A 17,296-nucleotide genomic window follows, 5' to 3' on the forward strand; every position below is an offset into this window, starting at 1 on the left:
GCAGTGAAAGATTACTCAGAAGCTTAAGGCATCCGTTTCACATCTTAAGAACGCCTAAATTTCCCTCTAAATCTAGCCTTAGCCTCATCCATGTGAACCCTGGTTCAGTGTGGATGGTCAGAACCCAGCTATTGTGGTTCACAAACCACACATTATGGCTCAAGGCAAATTGTAAATATGGCAAATCATGGCTTATTCAACTATCTTCAATCACATCACAACTTTGGGCAAAATGTGAACTGAGTTTCTACATTTCCAATACATTCAGCAACAATCTGAACAATCTATGTAGGGGTGTCTAAAATGGGCAACTTTGAGACTTGTGGACTTTAACATGGCTGGCTGGGGAATTCTGGGAGTTGAAGTCCACAGGTCTCAAAGTTGCCAAGGTTGGATGGCCCTGATGAAGACTGTGAATCTAGGGCAGGGCTGTCAAACTTGCGGCCTCTGGGCCACATGTGTCACGTGCTGCCCATGCCCATGTGCGGTTTAGCGAAGTGGGGGGGGGAGTTGTGATATGTCACGTGATCACGAGTTCGACACCCCTGATCTAGGAGATTCCAGAGAATTAACTTGGGAGAAAAACAATGAGACAAAATAAACTCATCCTGAAGCGGTTAGTAAGATAAGAGAAATGGGTTGGCTCAATAACCAATCAAATGGAAACAGGACAATAATTTCAGAAATTATCTGAAAAAATCCTGCACACTTAGCTACAGATGGATCTCCTTCCACATGTATTACTACTTAAAACTCTGTGATGAAGAGTTAGGCTCTGCTGCTAAATTGCAGCACTTTTCTTACACTCGAAGGGTCTCTTGACGGCTGATGCTACTAATCCCACCGATCTGAAAAGAATTTCTCCAATTCCATTCCCAATCATGCAGGACTTCATTTGTCAAATTCAAAAACAGTTACATTTTATGGGGTGGGGTGAATCTTTTCTTTTTAATTATCTTTACAAATACAACCCAACTTCCCTTGACTATCAACAGGATACTAAAAAGTGTCTGTATTTACATGTAGGCTAATAGAAATTAGTTGTGAGCAAAGAAGTAACCATTAAAAATGGAAAACTGATTCATCTAACAAAGTCCTAAGCCTGCTGGTGAATTTTCCCCACGTATTGGGATCTTGCCTTTATAGCTGCCAAGACATACAATCAAGGTAGACAAACTTTGATATCAAAGTTTCTTCTGCAGTTCCGGGTCATTCATCCAAACTGCATTTCAAAGGGAGGAATGGGATTGTATTCACTTTAAAAATAAAATTGAACACTGCCCAGATGGAGGACATAAATAGCATGGGAGAAATAGGCAAGTCATATTGTCTTTGTTTCCCTAAATTATACTATTTTCTTTACATTCTGGCATTCATACCTATAGCCTCCCAAAGGAGACATTTGAAAGATCTCCTGAAATGATACTTGTCAGATCACCAGGTTTTCCTTAATATAGGTACATGAGAACATCAAAACAGAATTTAGTCTGCTTATGATGCGGTCAACGAACATGAAACGCAGGACAAAATCACTTTTCTTGAAAACCAACAGCATAATGGATTCCTGCCTTAGTGGGAGAAGGATAATGCTAAAGTTTCTTTTTCTTGTTTTATATAGTTGCTTTCCAATTCTCCTTGGGCCAGAAACCAATTCTATCTATCAACTAAGACCTCTGGACTTCAACTCCCAGAATTCCCCAGCCAGCAAGGGGAATTCTGGGAGTTGAAGTTCACAGGTCTTAAAGTTGCCAAGGTTGGGGACCCCTGGTTTTAGATCCCCTCGCTTCCAAACTGCTGTCCTGAAGAACCACGGAGTTCTTTGGAAATTTCTCGTGGTTGTGGAAGGGGACAGATAAATGGTAAGTGACATTTCCTTGGCTAAAATATTAGATGGGTCACTGCATCTACAAAATGGCCTCCGCGTCATGGAGGGAAAATGCAAGATGACAGCCTTCCTTAATGTTGTTGAGACCCTCTAGAAATGTGTCTTCCAGAATCCTCAGCAATGACCAAGCTGTCTGAAAAATTCTGGAAGCTGAAGGCCTCCCTTCTAGAGGGGGCATTTGACTTGGTGTAGGACTGCAGTGAGTCCTAGGCAGTGTTTCATATAAATTGTCTATGTGCTCCAGACTCCTCGTAATCACATGCAATCAGCTTATGACAAACAAATCGATGAAGAATGGATCCCTTGAAGTAGATTTGAGTTCCTTCTGATTGAGGTCACCAGGCACTGGGTTCATAGCCCATACACAACACATTCCAATGAAAAGCAGAAGAAACGGTTACCCGGCATTTTTCATTCATGGTCCTCCTTTAAAGTCACCTTTCTGAGACCCCACAAGACACATGAAAAGATGAGGATGCAACAAAAGGTGGTAAGGACGAGAGGGATCCTAAAGTGTCTCTCTCCAAAGTCTATCTCAATTCAACAAATTGGAAATTCCTTCAGACGCCATAGAATATTCCCACCACCACCACCTTCTCTTCAGCAGATTAATATGCGAGGCTTGCTTGAAACTTGCTCGCCCAACGTGGGGGAAGGGGAGGTGGCATAGACAGTTGTGCAATATACAGGTAGGAGTTGCAGCTCACACAAGTCTTCGAGGGACATGGCCTTTTCGGAAAAAAACAATCAAGACCCACCAAACAGAGACAGAGGCAGCTCGCTCCAGAAATGGGAAGTCCTGTTTTCCAGAGCTGTTGTGGGCTCACCTCCGTCTGGATTTTACTGAGTTGTGTGGAAGAACGAGCAAGAGGTCCGAGGCAGAGTTCTCCAGGCTGAGAAAGAGAGAGAGCAAGTTCTCTGCAATGGAGGTGCATAAATCTTCTGCGGTGACATGCCCAGTGTGTCACAGCCAGTCTCCAAAGCAGAACGTCCTTCCCTTTGCTCCGTGAATTGTGGCGCTCCTGTTTTGTGTCCGCCTGATGTCCTGCAGGCGCATCTATGCTGGCAGTCGGGATCAACCATTAACTTACACAATCAGTTATTCCACTTTGGCAAACAAACAAACAAACAAACAAACCAAGGGCAGTAAGGCCTTCTCCATTTCATAGAGTATTGTCTCATTTTCAAATCCTTCCCTTTTTTTTTTTAATAACGTCACAGGCAGCATCGTATAATCTTCTTTTTAAAAAGAACAAATAAACAAATATGCAGCTTATAAACCCAGGCTAATATTTTATGTATATATATATATACTGTATTTATATAATTATATATATATATATATATTTATAATTCTCCAATGTATTTGAAAGTTTGTAAAAAGGGCCATTGAACTGTGAAAGCAATGAACCTCATGGGAAGGAAGGAAGGAAGGAAGGAAGGAAGGAAGGAAGGAAGGAAGGAAGGAAGGAAGGAAGGAAGGAAGGGTTAAACAGCTGTAGGTGAATTACCCCATATTTCTACAGTGTTGTGTCTAAACGTTGTGCTGGCTTGTAAAAACAACTGTTATGCAAGATGTCCTTGCACCAAATACTGTACAAAATTCCTGTCACTGTCATTGGTTTGCTTCTGAAGCTGTGTCATCTTCTTCCTCTTTGGCCTTTCCTTTCTCCTCTTCCTCCTCTTTAATCGCCTCTATTTGTTCAGAGGACGAGTGCAGTGCCGTTGATGGCTCCCCACTTTGCTTGTCCTTCCCAGCTCTCCTCTCTTCCTCTTCAATGACCTTCTTCCACATCTGATGGTTCTGCACTAAGTGCTGAGTTATCTGGCAGTAAACTTTCCTCCTTTTCTTTCCTGCCAAAGAAGACGATAAGCAAACATGAAGCCTCATTCACATTGGGAGAAAAGTCTGAAAAGACCTGGCTTACTTCTACAAAAATGTACTGTATTTTTTTGGGGTATAAGACACACTTTTCCCCCATAAAAGAGGGTAAAAATTGAGGTGCGTCTTATACACTGAATGTAGCTCCGCCCTTTGGCCTCTGCCTCCCAGTAATTTACCTCCTTGCAGCAAACAGCCCATTTCAGCTTCAGCACAGCCTGATTTTAGCACAAGCAACTGATTGTCAGTTGGATCAGCCTCCTGACCCTCAGCTGTTTCAGGCTGCAGGGATTGCCATTGCCTATTGCCGCGCGCCCCATTTGCTGCAAGGAGGAAAATTGCTGCAGAGGCAGAGGCAGATTTTTGTTTTCTTGTGCTAATCAGGCTGTGCTGAAAATGAACATGAAACTAAAGCAGGCTGTTTGCTGCAAAGAGGCAAATTGCTGGGAGGCAGAGGCAGATTTTTTTTTTCTTGTTTTTCCTCCTCAAAAAAGGTAGGTGCGTCTTATAGTCCGGAGTGTCTTATACTCCAAAAAATACGGTAATAAGAATAGGCAGGACCCAGCTGGAATAAAGCAAATAAGGACCATGTGTAGGACTTAGAATAGTTTTCTCTGTTGAGAACAGTTTGATAGAGGGATATTGCTGAAAAGTTGTTGCCAATTTTGAATACAATTCAGCAAAATTGTCAGGCCCCAAGAAACCAGCAATGACACGTGGAGTTACTTCTGAGTAGGTTCTTTATTGTTTCTCACCTACAGACAGAATCTTGCCAAACTAAAGCAACTATCTACATAATTGCAGATATGCTCTGAACTGCTAGGTGTCAACTTGCAAAGCTTTCAAGTTGCCATGAGCAGGAGGGAGGGAGAACTGATAGAGCTGATTGATTTCCCTAACTGAAGTGCATTCCATATATTCTTCCTGACCGCAATCAGAAGGAGGGTGTTGGATTTCACAGCCAGCCAAAGTGGTTAATTGGAGAATGTGATTTATGACATGGCCAGAGAGGAGGGGAGAGGCAGGGTCAGAGGGGAACATAAATCCACATGGGATTAGTTCTAACTGCATCCGAATATTGCCGAAATAGTGCTCCTAATAAATGACTGTATTTCTTTTGAAGTTCGGTTCATGGCTCATGAATTAATTAGGGCATCTTTTGGAAACTTCACACTAGGGAGGGACTGTCTTAATCCTCTTCCTACCTACCGGACTATCCAAGCTCTGCTGCCTCTTTGCCCCCTGTTAAGCAGACCCTCCCTCCTGGGACTCCAGTCTATCTTCAACCACAAAATGAATTGTGAAAAAAAGATCCAGCAGCAATTTGTATGCCTGGCATGGAACAACTAGTTGAATACACATATTTCCCCTCTTCCTGTATCTAACTTTTGTGTGATGAGGTCGTAACATGTTTTTATTGTCCCATGTTTGACCTTGCTTTGTCCTCAATCCCCAGCCTAGTCATCTCTTGCCAACCTTACCAACTGACCAATACTTATCAGACAAATACAATAACATGGAACTAAGGAATTGGGGGGGAAAAATGCAAGTATCATCTAATCCAGGGGTATCAAACTTGATTTCATTGAGGGCCGCATCAGGGTTGTATTTGACCTTGGGGGGCCAAGGTGGGTGTGGCTAGCTCAACGTCACTCATGTCGGGGCCGCCTGTGGTGGCCAAAGCACTCCGCCAGTGAAAATGGGCTCCCGAGCTCCATTTTTGGCCTCCTGCAACTGTCTGCCAGTGAAAATGGAGCTCAGGAAGATGGCCCTCCCGAGCTCCATTTTCGCTGGCAGAAACACCATGGGCCGGTCCTTTGCTCTTTCCAGGTTGGCCCTACGGGCCAGATCTAAGCACCCCATGAGTTGGATCTGGCCTGCGGCCTTGAGTTTGACACCCCGATCTAGTCCAACCCCTGCTGCAAAGGAAACCAGTTAAGCTAATTAAGTTAACTAGCAACCAAAGATTCAGCTGATTAAGCTACCGCTTCATAAGGTTTACATTCTGGTGCTATGAATATGCCAGGCCAGGAGGACACCTTCGGATCTAACTGCATAGAAACTGCTTCTGCTTGGTTAAAGTATTTTTTTCATGTTTTCGTCTAAGATTCTGTGAAAACACTTGGGATTCTACCGCTCCCCAGATTTGCATTCCTGTCTTTGCTAACTTGCATGGTGCACTTTTTTTTCCCCCCCCAGAAGTTTTAATAAAAGGAAACAAAACATTAGGGAGGAAGTATTACTCAGGAATGCTTTGTGTCAAAGAAATGCGTGCATAGATTAGCACTTTGGAAGCCAAACTCTTGAGTCCTTCAAGTTTTCCAACTTCAAACAAAGAGCTTTTCACGATGGGACAGCCCAAATCCAGTTCAATCCTTTCTTAGAAAACTTTCAATTCCCTGTAGGAAGCCTCCAGGTTTAATCAGAAAGAATTTCAATTCTGAACTAGCCCTCCATAATAAAACATTCCCTCTCTGGTTTCCTGGGAGATACCCCCTCCCATACTTCGCAGGGCTCCAGAGAGGCCAGAAAGGTGTTAATCACATCCCACATTTTGTTGGCAATGATGTTAGGAATGGCTAATGGGCAAGGGAGAAAGGGCAAACCAAAAACATGTTGGCTTGATAACATCAGCTCTGATATAATGTTGAACATTCATCAATTGAAAGCTGTTCTTGACAGCCTATCATAGAAAGCATTTGCCTATAATGTCACCCAAAGTTGGACATGATTGAATGGTTAATACAACAACAAAACATTTTGCTGGAAATCATTTCATACATGCTCCTTGTGAGTCGCTGTAACTCCATTTGTGGCATTTTGCTCATATCATGTAGTGTGTTGTGGCCCAGCGGAGCTGGCAGCAGATTCGGACAGTGAGGAGGTTGGGGAGGAACATGGGCCAGTCCTGGAGTCTGGGAAAAGCTCTGATGAGGGCTCTGCGTCCAAGGCAGAGATGGGGCCAGGGCCGTATGCCAGTTATTAGTTGCCTTCAGAGTCAGACATCAGTGAGGCAGACAAACAGCTGGAGCCTGTTCTCAGCGTGCGCATGCACAGAGTTGCCAGACGAAGGGAACAGCTAAAGAACAAGGGTCGACTAGGGAGTAAGGTCACAGGTGGACGATGAATGGCCCCTCCCAGAGGGAATAAAGAGGAGCGAAAGGGGAGGGGAGTTTGCAGGAGACAATTAGTTCGCCTAATTGGTTCGTGACTCTCAAGAGATTTCTTGCCAAGTTTTGAAGATATCGGCCTGGCAGCTCTCCAAGCCAGATAAGATCTGTGACTGTAAATTCTCCCTTGAAAGACTTTGCTGGATGTAAATGAGAGGAATTCACAGAATAAAAAGGGGGTTTTGTCGGTAGAAAGAATGGAAATGAAATATGAAATATGAAATGGATAAGATAATAAAACATATAAAGGGGGTTTCTTTTTCCCCTTATAGAGGACAATTTACTGTTAAATAATTGGTAAATAAGAATAATAATGTAATAAACTGTTAAATAAGAAAATGTTGGATAGAGGGTTAAGCACAAAAGATTTGTAACCGACCAATACACTTTCTGTAATGGATGATAATTGTTTTATGTTTTAAGTTTTGTTTAAAAATAAAAAAAAATTCCCCCCCCCCAAAAAAGAGGGGGGTTGTCGGGACACGGAGTCTGCTTCATGCTCTTGGGAAGCCTACGTCAGAACATAGTGAGAGATTCTGGAAATGTAAGTGCCACATGTCCTATCTCCCAGGGAGAAGATCCCGTTTTCTTATTATTTCTTGGGGATGCTCTACTGTGAATTGCTAGAATTGTCCTTTGGTGAGTCATACTTTGCCCATCCAAGATCACCTGAATCTGTAATTCTGAATAAGTTTGTAGATGTCGTCTTTAACGTAGACAGACAGAAGTGCCTGGGTGGGGATACCAAGGTCGTATGTTACACACAACTCCCTATTTCTTACCTTGAAACTTGCTGTTGGGAAGACTGAATTTGAACCACATAGTTTCACCCCGACAATTTGGATTGTTTAGTATAACTTTGAATGAATGAATGAATGAATGAATGAATGAATGAATGAATGAATGCTGCTTTGGCTTGTGGGTCACTCAATCAAGGTTACAGAACATGCAGAAAGACTGAGTAAATACATGTGTTGAAATGGGACTGGATAGCAATTCTGACACAGGTGTGTCACCTGAGGTGAAATCTGTTCCCATCCTTCTGACCTTCAGTAAGGGCCTGAAGATCTGGCTCCGACAGTTGGCTTGGAGGCATATCACGGTGGAAATAGGTTGACAGATTAAGAGAAGATCCCACCTCCCACTGGCGTGTCCTGCTTCCTTCCTTCCCATCTTTTTAATTGTAATCTTTGCTATATTAATTTTTTGTTGTTCTTTAGAGTTTTGTTGGCTTTTATTGTTGGAAGTTGCCCATTGTTTATTTCATAAATTGAAATGTTAAATTAGCCAGAAGACTACTCGTGCACTATCCAGAGTGCACCAAGGGAGTGGACTAGCTCCACACTCAGCAAGGAAGCTGCCCACTTGTATGAAATTAGAAATAACTTGAATGAAATTAGATGCAGAGCAGCATCTAGAGCAGAGGTGGGTTTCAGAAGGTTCGGACCAGTTCTGGAGAACCGGTAGTGGAAATTTTGAATAGTTCGGAGAACCGGTAGTAAAAATTCTGACTGGCCCCGCCCCCATCTATTCTCTGTCTCCCGAGTCCCAGCTGATAAGGGAGGAAATGGGGATTTTGCAGTATCCTTCCCCTGGAGTGGGGAGGGAATGGAGATTTTACAGTATCCTTCTCCTGCTATGCCCACCAAGCCACACCCACAGATCCGGTAGTAAAAATTTTTGAAACCCACCACTGATCTAGAGATGTAGTTGCCCATTTGTGGTTTACAATTTGATATTGCGTCTTAGATCAGACAATGCTGGTAATTGTAACAACAACCAAAACCCCCACGTAACATACTTCTAAGAAATCCAAATGAGGGGGCCCTTGGTGCTCTCTGAGCTTGGTTGTTTTCTTACAGACGTTTCATTACCCAACTAGGCAACATCATCAGTGCCAGTAGATTAGCACTGATGATGTTACCTATTTGCTTTACATCGATTATCTTGTGGGCCTCCTTGCCACAAACCATAAATTTGACTCAGAATAACTTTTTGCGAAATGAGCTTGGGGTGGGCATGCAGCATTTTTATTGGGAAACCAGCGGGTCAGAGGCGAATAAAATGAAATAAAATAAAATAAAAAACCTAGGACAAACGTACTTGCTTCATGGCTGTCACAGGAGTCCATGTCTGGGGAATCCTCTTCGTGTTCATCGGTATCTCCTGACTCGTCGTTATCTTCAATCCATTTACCCGGCATCAGTCCTGCTGAGTCATAGGAGTTACACAGGGGTCCCACAATGTGAGTGATGAAGGATTCCTGGAGTTTTGCTAACTGCGGAGCAGAGCGGTCCATGAAAGGGCTGATGGGGAGACCTAAGCTGGCTTCTTCATCACCCTTGGGAAACAGGAGGCACTCTATTAATCAAAGGCAATTGGGATGATTTCCAGTTCGCTAATGGGGCTAAGCCACCCTTCTCAACCTTCAGGCGTGCTGTGTCTGATATTCCCAGATTTCCAAAATCCAGGAATGCTGGCTAGGAATTCTTGGGAGTTGGAATCCCAGAAGACCTGGCAGCAGCCAGATTGAGGAAGATTATTGTTATATGCATGTGGAAAGTAAATTGCTGCAAGACCAAGCCTCTGTATTCAAAGGACATACTAAACTCCATTAGTTTTAAACTTAGTTAGAATTTCTTTTATGTCTGTGCTTTAGTTATGTTCTGCTGGTTTCCTTCTTTGTAATCAAAAGTAAAGGTAAAGGTTCCCCTCGCACATATGTGCTAGTCGTTCCCGACTCTAGGGGGCGGTGCTCAGCTTTGTTTCAAAGCCGAAGAGCCAGCGCTGTCCAAAGACGTCTCCGTGGTCATGTGGCCGGCATGACTCAACGCCAAAGGCGTATGGAATGCTGTTACCTTCCCACCAAAGGTGGTCCCTATTTTTCTACTTGCATTTTTTTTTTATGTGGTTTCGGACTGCTCGGTTGGCAGAAGCTGGGACAAGTAACGGGAGCTCACCCCGTTACGGAGCACTAGGGATTCGAACCGCTGAACTGCCGACCTTTCGATCGACAAGCTCAGCATCTTAACCCCTGAGCCACCGCGTCCTTTTTAATCAAAAGTAATTCCCTGTAAACTTGTTAAGACAGCTTATGGTTCACTATGTTACATAGATCCAGGAAGCAGATTCTCTTAGGAATTGGGCGATGTGTGATAATCTGAACACAATAGTTTCGTTTGGTTCATCTCATTGGTCAGTTTATAGTTCAAAAGATTACATGAACACTGAAAATGGGTTTAATTCAACCCATTGAATTTAGGAGGGTTGTGTGAACAACTGGCTCTCTTGTGTAGCCTTAAATATCTCTTAAGAGTGGAACTGGAAACCAGTCTAAAAAAGAAAGAGACATTAACCAGAGCAACAAATCTACTATATGGTCAAGGTACTTAATAAATGAGTATTTTCTAAAGAAATCTAAGCCATGCTTGCACAACTGGGCTGGTGACAAGGATTTTAAAATGCTAACAACCAACTCTGTTCCTTTTAGCATGCTTTCTGAAAATAGTTTTTTAAAAAAATAATAATAATGACCAATAGCTTTTAAGGAAGGTGAGTGTGGGTTTTTGTTTTTTGTTTTTGCATTTTAAAGTTTTGAAAAACATTTGACTATTTAGAAGAATGAATTAAGAGGAACTGATTTACCATGATTTATGGAAATAATTTGCTTTCATTATTGTGAATTGTCCAGAGCAAAGTCTTTGCCATTCTCAAAAGCTTGGAAAATAAGCTAAAGACTAAAAAGATGGGCATTTTTCATAAGGCAGTAAAAAAAAAAAAATTTTCATAACAATTGTTATCTTCTCACCTGTTCATAAAATTCATTCACGATGCCATCGGTCCATTTTAGATGTAAATCTTTGTACTTGGCTGGACCATTGATATCGGCCAGTTTGATGCACATCTGACAGACCAATAATCGGTCGTTCTCGTTTGTCCAATCGATGCCCGCATCGTCGTTCACCTGGCAGGTAACGTGTTATTAGAAAAAGCACCTTGAGACAGTTGTGATCAAACATAACATAATGCAATTCCAAAGGTGAACATGATGTATACTGCACAAGAACCCTTTCCTAGGTAGGGATTATTATTTGGGTGCATTTCCTTGGTTTGCCACTATAGAAAATGGAATGGAATGGAATGGAATGGAATGGAATAGAATGGAATAGAATAGAATAGAATAGAATAGAATAGAATAGAATAGAATAGAATAGAATAGAATAGAATAGAATTTTTTATTGGCCAAGTGTGATTGGACACACAAGGAATTCGTCTTTGGTGCATAGCATAGCATAGCATAGCATAGCATAGCATAGCATAGCATAGCATAGCATAGCATAGCACAGAATAGAATAGAATTTTTTATTGGCCAAGTGTGATTGGACACACAAGGAATTTGTCTTGGTGCATAGGCTCTCAGTGTACATAAAAGATACGTTCATCAAGAATCATAAGGTACAACACTTAATGATAGTCACAGGGTACAAATAAGCAATCAGGAAACAATATCAATATAGATCGTAAGGATACAAGCAACAAAGTTACAGTCATACAGTCATAAGTGGGAGGAGATGGGTGGTGGAAACAATGAGATGATTAATAATAGTGCAGACTTAGTAAATAGTTTGACAGTGTTGGGGGAATTATTTGTTTAGCAGAATGATGGCGTTCGGGAAAAAACTGTTCTGGTACAGTTTTTATACAGTTTTTATACAGGTTTATCACTATCATCTTTTTTTTTTTTTTAAACTTCTCGATCTAACTTCAAGCCCTAGCGATTGCTGGTCTTCCTCCCATACATGTATTAATCAGATCTGATTCTGCTTTGGTTCTGTTGTGGGTGGGTGCTCCATCGCTGACTTTTAAGAAGAGACTGGACAGCCATTTATCTGGAACGGTATAGGGCAGGGGTGTCAAACTGGATTTCTTTGAGGGCCGGATCAGCATTGTAGTTCTTCTCCACGAGCTGGGGTGGTGGGGAAGGGAGGAAGATGGGATGGACGTCTCCTGCAGCACCCTGCTGGCCAAAACGGGGTATGGGGGGTCCCGAATGTGGCCCTGTCTGCTCCACTTTTGGCCCGAACGGCCTCCTGCAACACTTTGCCAGCCAAAAAGGGGCCTCCATGGCCTCCTGCAGCACTCTGCTTGTGAAAAACGAGGCCTCCACATGGCCAACAGAGCCCGTTTTTGGCCAGCAGTGCTGCTAGAAGCCAGTGAGGCCAGAAACGGGCTGCATGGGGGCTACATGCGCCCCCCCCCGGAAGCCCGTTTTGGCCTGCAGAGGCACCACGGACCGATCCTTTGATATTTCCAGGCCGGCCCCATTGGCCAGATTTAAGCACCTCACAGGCCTTGAGTTTGACACCCCTGGTATAGGGTCTCTTGCTTCAGCAGGGGGTTGGACTAGAAGACCTCTAAGGTCACTTCCAATTCTGTTATTGTTGTGGTCCGTCAGCGGCCTGTGCAGATTGTAGCTGATTCCGACAACGAGGAGGCTGGTGTGGTGCTCCGTCAGCAGCCTGTGCAGCTGGTGCTCGAGTCGGACAGTGAGGAGGCTGTAGAAGATGTGGTGCTAGAGGCAGGGATTCAGTCAGGGCCTTCAGAACCTCCAGAAGATCCTTTAAGTGAAGAGGACGAAGAGGAGGAGCCACTTCTCAATGCACGGGCATGCAGAGCTGCCAAAAGGCAGGAGTGGCTCCTCAGGAGGAGGTCTCCTCGAGAGTAAGGTTTGGGGCTAATTGGCCACTCCCTTAGCCTATTTAAGGAGGAATGCTGCTTGCAACAAGCTGTAGAGAACAACTTTAGTTCACTCTGCTTCGTGTCTGCAAAATTGCTTCTGGGCTTTCTGCCAACTCTAGTAAGACTGTGATTACCTTATCTTAGAATTCTGGTAGGCTGTTAAGACAGTTTATTAACAGCCTTTGAATGATAAAGACTAAGTTATTTGAGTAAAATAAGCTTTGTATAGAGTTTGTGTGTGCTGCATTCTTTGGGGTCCGTAGCTGGGGCAGAACAGTTATTCTCTCATTCTGTTATCCCAGGGTTCTGCAACCTTAAGCACTCAAAGAGCCATTTGGACCCGTTTCCCAGAGAAAAGAAAACACCGGGAGCCACAAAACCCTTCCCGTGCCTGACTATTTCTTGAGCGTCCACAAAACTAGCATATGTAGTTGAATTAAACCTTCTGCTTTTGTCTGAAACTTTTCTTTTCTTGGATTTATCCATGGTTGGCCTACTGGGGGTTGAAAACCTCAATAAATCACGTGCCAGCAGGTGTCGCACATAGGCAGTTGTGACGCATATTTTGAGTGACAGGGAGCCGCAGCAGATGGGTGAAAGAGCCACATGCGGCTCCAGAGCCGCAGGTTGCTGACCCCTGTGTTATCCGAATCACACTTCTTCAGCTTCTTTATAGAACAGGATAGTCTTACACTAGATAATAACATTATTCTTTTATCTGTAATCTTCTTGGTTCAGCTCCTTTCTGATATGACTTGGTGGAAGGAAGGAAGAACACTTTATCTACCAAGGAATCTGCTGGAGAAAGGCTAGCTCCAGGAAAATCCTAATATCAGCCTACCGCAGTAGTAGGATTTGACTGACTTTCTTTGCTGATTTTCTAGGCTCCTATATGAAGATTTGAACCTTAATAAGACACAGGGATTGTGTTTACCTTGGCATTGAATTTAGCTACAAAATCAAAGTGCTTCTTCAGATCAGTGGCCAAAATGGCCTCGATGACAAGGAACCGGAAATGCTTGAACTCCACATGATCAAGATGGATTAAAAAATTATATTCTGGCCTGGACATGAAAAGATTCCACGCAGCTGCCGCATGATGGTTCTCGAGAACAGAACGGTCATTATAGAGAACGGCCTACATACACAGAGAGATGGAGAGAATATTTATTTCCAAAAGATCTGAGAGATGGCAGGTCTGCTGAAACTAAATAAATGATATGCATTCCCGAAGTTAACCACATTTGCATAAAGGGGAATTTGCTTTAGAACTTATTTTAAAAAAACCCAACAGAATAGAACGTTGGTGGAAACTCTCAAGAGTGAACAATAGTGATCGTGTAATACTTATTTAATGATGAGGCCAATGTTTTGCATGTGAACATTTGGTCTTTTACTGAACAATTATGTCCCTAGTGATCTGCAAGTCTCTGGCTTCCCACATTGCTATTAAATCCCAAAGGGGAGCATCCGATTTTGTTCTAGAATTTTAAATGCTTTAAAAGTGATATATATGTCATACAAATATGTTTATTTTTATTTATTAAATTTATATACCGCCCTACTCCCAAAGGACTCAGGGCGGTGAACAGCCAAAAGATAAAACACACATAATACAAAATTTAAAAACAATATAAAAGCCCATTAAATAATTTGGCCCAAACAATTTAAAACTCCCCTATTATTTTAAAACAAATTTAAAATTAACAATTAAAAAGGAGGTTAGGCCAGGCCAGCCTGTTGAAATAAAAATGTCTTGAGGGCACGGCGGAAAGTGTATAAGTCCGGGATCCTCCGTATCTCCGGGGGGAGCTTGTTCCAGATGGCAGGTGCCCCCACAGAGAAGGCTCTCCCCCTGGGGGCCGCCAGCCAACACTGTTTGGCTGATGGCACCTTGAGGAGCCCCTCTCTATGGGAGCATACTGGCCGGTGAGAGGCTACTGGTGGCAGAAGGCGTTCTCGTAGGTGTATAACTAGTAGAATGTTTGGTATATGAATATCTAAACCAGGGGTGTCCAACCTTGGTATCTTTAAGACCTGTGGACCTTAACTCCCAGAATTCCATGCTGGCTGGGGAATTCTGGGAGTTGAAGTCCACAAGTCTTAAAGTTGCCAAGGTTGGACACCCCCAGTGGTGGGATTCAGCCAGTTCGGGCTGGTTTGAGTGAACCACTTAGTTAAATTGCTGGCTGGCCCCGCCCTGCCCCTTCCAGGAGTCCCCACATGCCCTATTTTGGCTCCCAGGTAAGTGCAGAGAGGTCTCCTAGGCCCAAAACAGGGCACGGTGTGTGTGTGCGCAGTGCCCCCCCGCCCCCGTGGCCCATTTTCGCTCCCAGGAGACTTCAGGGAGGCCTCCTAGGCCCAAATTGGGGCACAGGAAGGGGCGGCACGGCCCCCCACAGCCCATTTTTGCTCCCAGGAGGCTGAAGGAAGGCCTCCTAGGCCCAAAATGGGGCACAGGGGTGGGTGGAGGTGGCACGTCCCCCTCGGCCTGTTTTTGCTGCCAGGGGAGTTGCAGGAGGCTGAGTGCTGCCTGTCACACCACCTGGCCACACCCACTATGGCCACACCCACCCAGCCAATCATTAGGGCAGAGAACCGGTTGTTAAATTATTTGAATCCTACCACTGGACACCCCTGATCTAAGCAAACATACACCCAACCTCCTCCCACCGTGCAATTGTGGAGGTAATCCTGCCTCTAAAAAATTGTTGGACTATTTCTTTCTTCTAGAGAAATCACCATTCAATTTCTCTGTCCACAAAACAGGTGGAGAATCTAGTCCCAGGATAGCAGCAGATGGCTTTAAGCTCATGGAGAGCTACGTAAAGGCAGTCCATACTTAACTGATGTAATTGTCATGTGATCATGCCACTTAGTTCCAGCTGCCATTGTTAAGTGAATTCCACATGGTCATTAAAGCAAGAATGTGGTCACCATTTGAGACTGCCTACCAGGTCCCTACTGTCTTTGTTTGTTGGAAGCCAGTGGTGAAGTTTGTAAATGGCAATAACGTGACTGCAGTATGCTGTGATGTCATAATTGTGAGCCAGTCACCAAGTTCCCACATTGCAACCATTTGACCTCAGGGTCAGCCTCAACTATGAGGACTGGTCAGGTCTCACCCATTCAGCACCGTTGTAACTGCAAATAGTTGCTGAGTGAGTGGTCGTTAAGAAAGGACTACCTGAATATGATCTGGACTTCAACTCCCAGAATTCCCCATCCATACATGACAATTTTAAGAGTTGTGGACTTCAACTCCCAGAATTCCCCATCCATACTTGGCAACTTTAAGAGTTGTGGACTGTTCAAGTGATGCTGGCTTGGGAATTCTGGGAGTTGAAGTCCACAACACTTAAAGTTGCCAAGTTTGGAGATCCCTGCCCTAGAATAAAATTTAGTAGTCTGAAAAAAGCATTACAAGGTTCTTTCTAAGCAAGGTGTTCCCTTAATCCCAGCCTACTTACCTGAGGAGCACTGGTTGCCACCAAGAAGGCATTAGTTCTCCCTGGATGATCATAGTCATGCATGGCAGCAGCTACATACAGGGCCATCAATTCAAGTGATGGGATGTTGCCCGCCAAGCACCCATAGTTGTCATCTGTTGGCGTGTACGTTTTTGACAATACGTATCCCAGGTGGCCGTGAGTGATCCCACTATCTGAATCTGGGCAGAAAATCAGGTTATTCACAGACTGCTCCTTACAGAGGCAATATTTCTCTGTTCTGTTTTGGGCCCACTAGCCTGGCTTAATCAAACATACCATTTTACAAGGGGTCTAGTACAGGTGTGTCAAAACGGTGGCCCATGGGCTGGATGCGTCACGCACAGGCCACGCCCCGCAGGTCCACAAAGGCATTGAGACGATTGAGTTCGATACCTGTGATCTAGTAAGTCATCTCTAGAACTATGTCTAAATAACTCCTTCTATCGCCATCACCAAAGAGACACCCCTGTGCAAACAGCTGAATGTACCTGCAATTTGAACCTACTCAATATATATGATTCTCAGCCGCAAGCATCAAGGAAGCTTGGACAGCAATGATTTATATCAACTGATCTGAACTTGTGGAGCGCCGAGCAATTTCTGATAGCTTCAACCAATGTGGTCTGTGGACAGACTGCTGGGAATCATCCTCTGCAATATTTGAAGGACCCATGTGTGTCCAAGACTTCCCACAGAACCGAATTTAGTCGTTCTACTGGCTTGAGGTCATGTTGTGGCCCACCAGCGGCCTGCACTGATTGTGGCTGATCCTGACGACAAGGAGGCTGGTGTGGTGTCATGCCAGCAGCCTGTGCAGCCGGCGCTTGTGTTGGACAGCGAGGAAGCTGAAGAGGATGTGGTGCCAGAGGCAGAGACTCAGCCAGGGCCTTCAGAACCTCCAGAGACTCCTTCAAGTGAAGAGGGTGAAGTGGAGGAGCCTCTTCTTAATGCTCAAGCACGCAGGGCTGCCAAAAGGCAGGAGTGGCTACTCAGGAGGAGGTCTCCTCGAGAGTAAGGCTCGGGGCTAATTGGCCACTCCCTTAGCCTATTTAAGTTCGCACACAGCTGGCACATGTTGCTGGAAACAACGCTTGGTCCTATGCAGAGCATTTTGAGAGTGAGTTTTTTG

The 17,296-nt window shown here is 44.1% G+C and overlaps 1 protein-coding gene across 2 annotated transcripts in view; it reads right to left on the reverse strand.

The window, feature by feature from the left end:
* Positions 1-3,349: 3,349 nt before the first annotated feature.
* The window catches only part of PDE3A (phosphodiesterase 3A), a 305,739-nt gene continuing 291,792 nt past the window's right edge, over positions 3,350-17,296 (reverse strand). For both annotated transcript variants that reach the window (XM_060689573.2, XM_060689565.2), the window contains 5 exons: positions 16,147-16,346; positions 13,611-13,814; positions 10,746-10,901; positions 9,041-9,278; positions 3,350-3,739 (listed from right to left, as the gene is read on the reverse strand). In XM_060689573.2, the coding sequence (XP_060545556.2) occupies positions 3,501-3,739; positions 9,041-9,278; positions 10,746-10,901; positions 13,611-13,814; positions 16,147-16,346 (1,037 nt within the window). In that variant the 3' untranslated portion in view covers positions 3,350-3,500. The remainder of the gene's footprint in view (positions 3,740-9,040; positions 9,279-10,745; positions 10,902-13,610; positions 13,815-16,146; positions 16,347-17,296) is intronic.

Source organism: Pantherophis guttatus, chromosome 7 (genome assembly GCF_059756535.1).
Source record: "Pantherophis guttatus breed Tessera chromosome 7, ASM5975653v1, whole genome shotgun sequence".
Classification (NCBI taxonomy): domain Eukaryota; kingdom Metazoa; phylum Chordata; class Lepidosauria; order Squamata; family Colubridae; genus Pantherophis; species Pantherophis guttatus.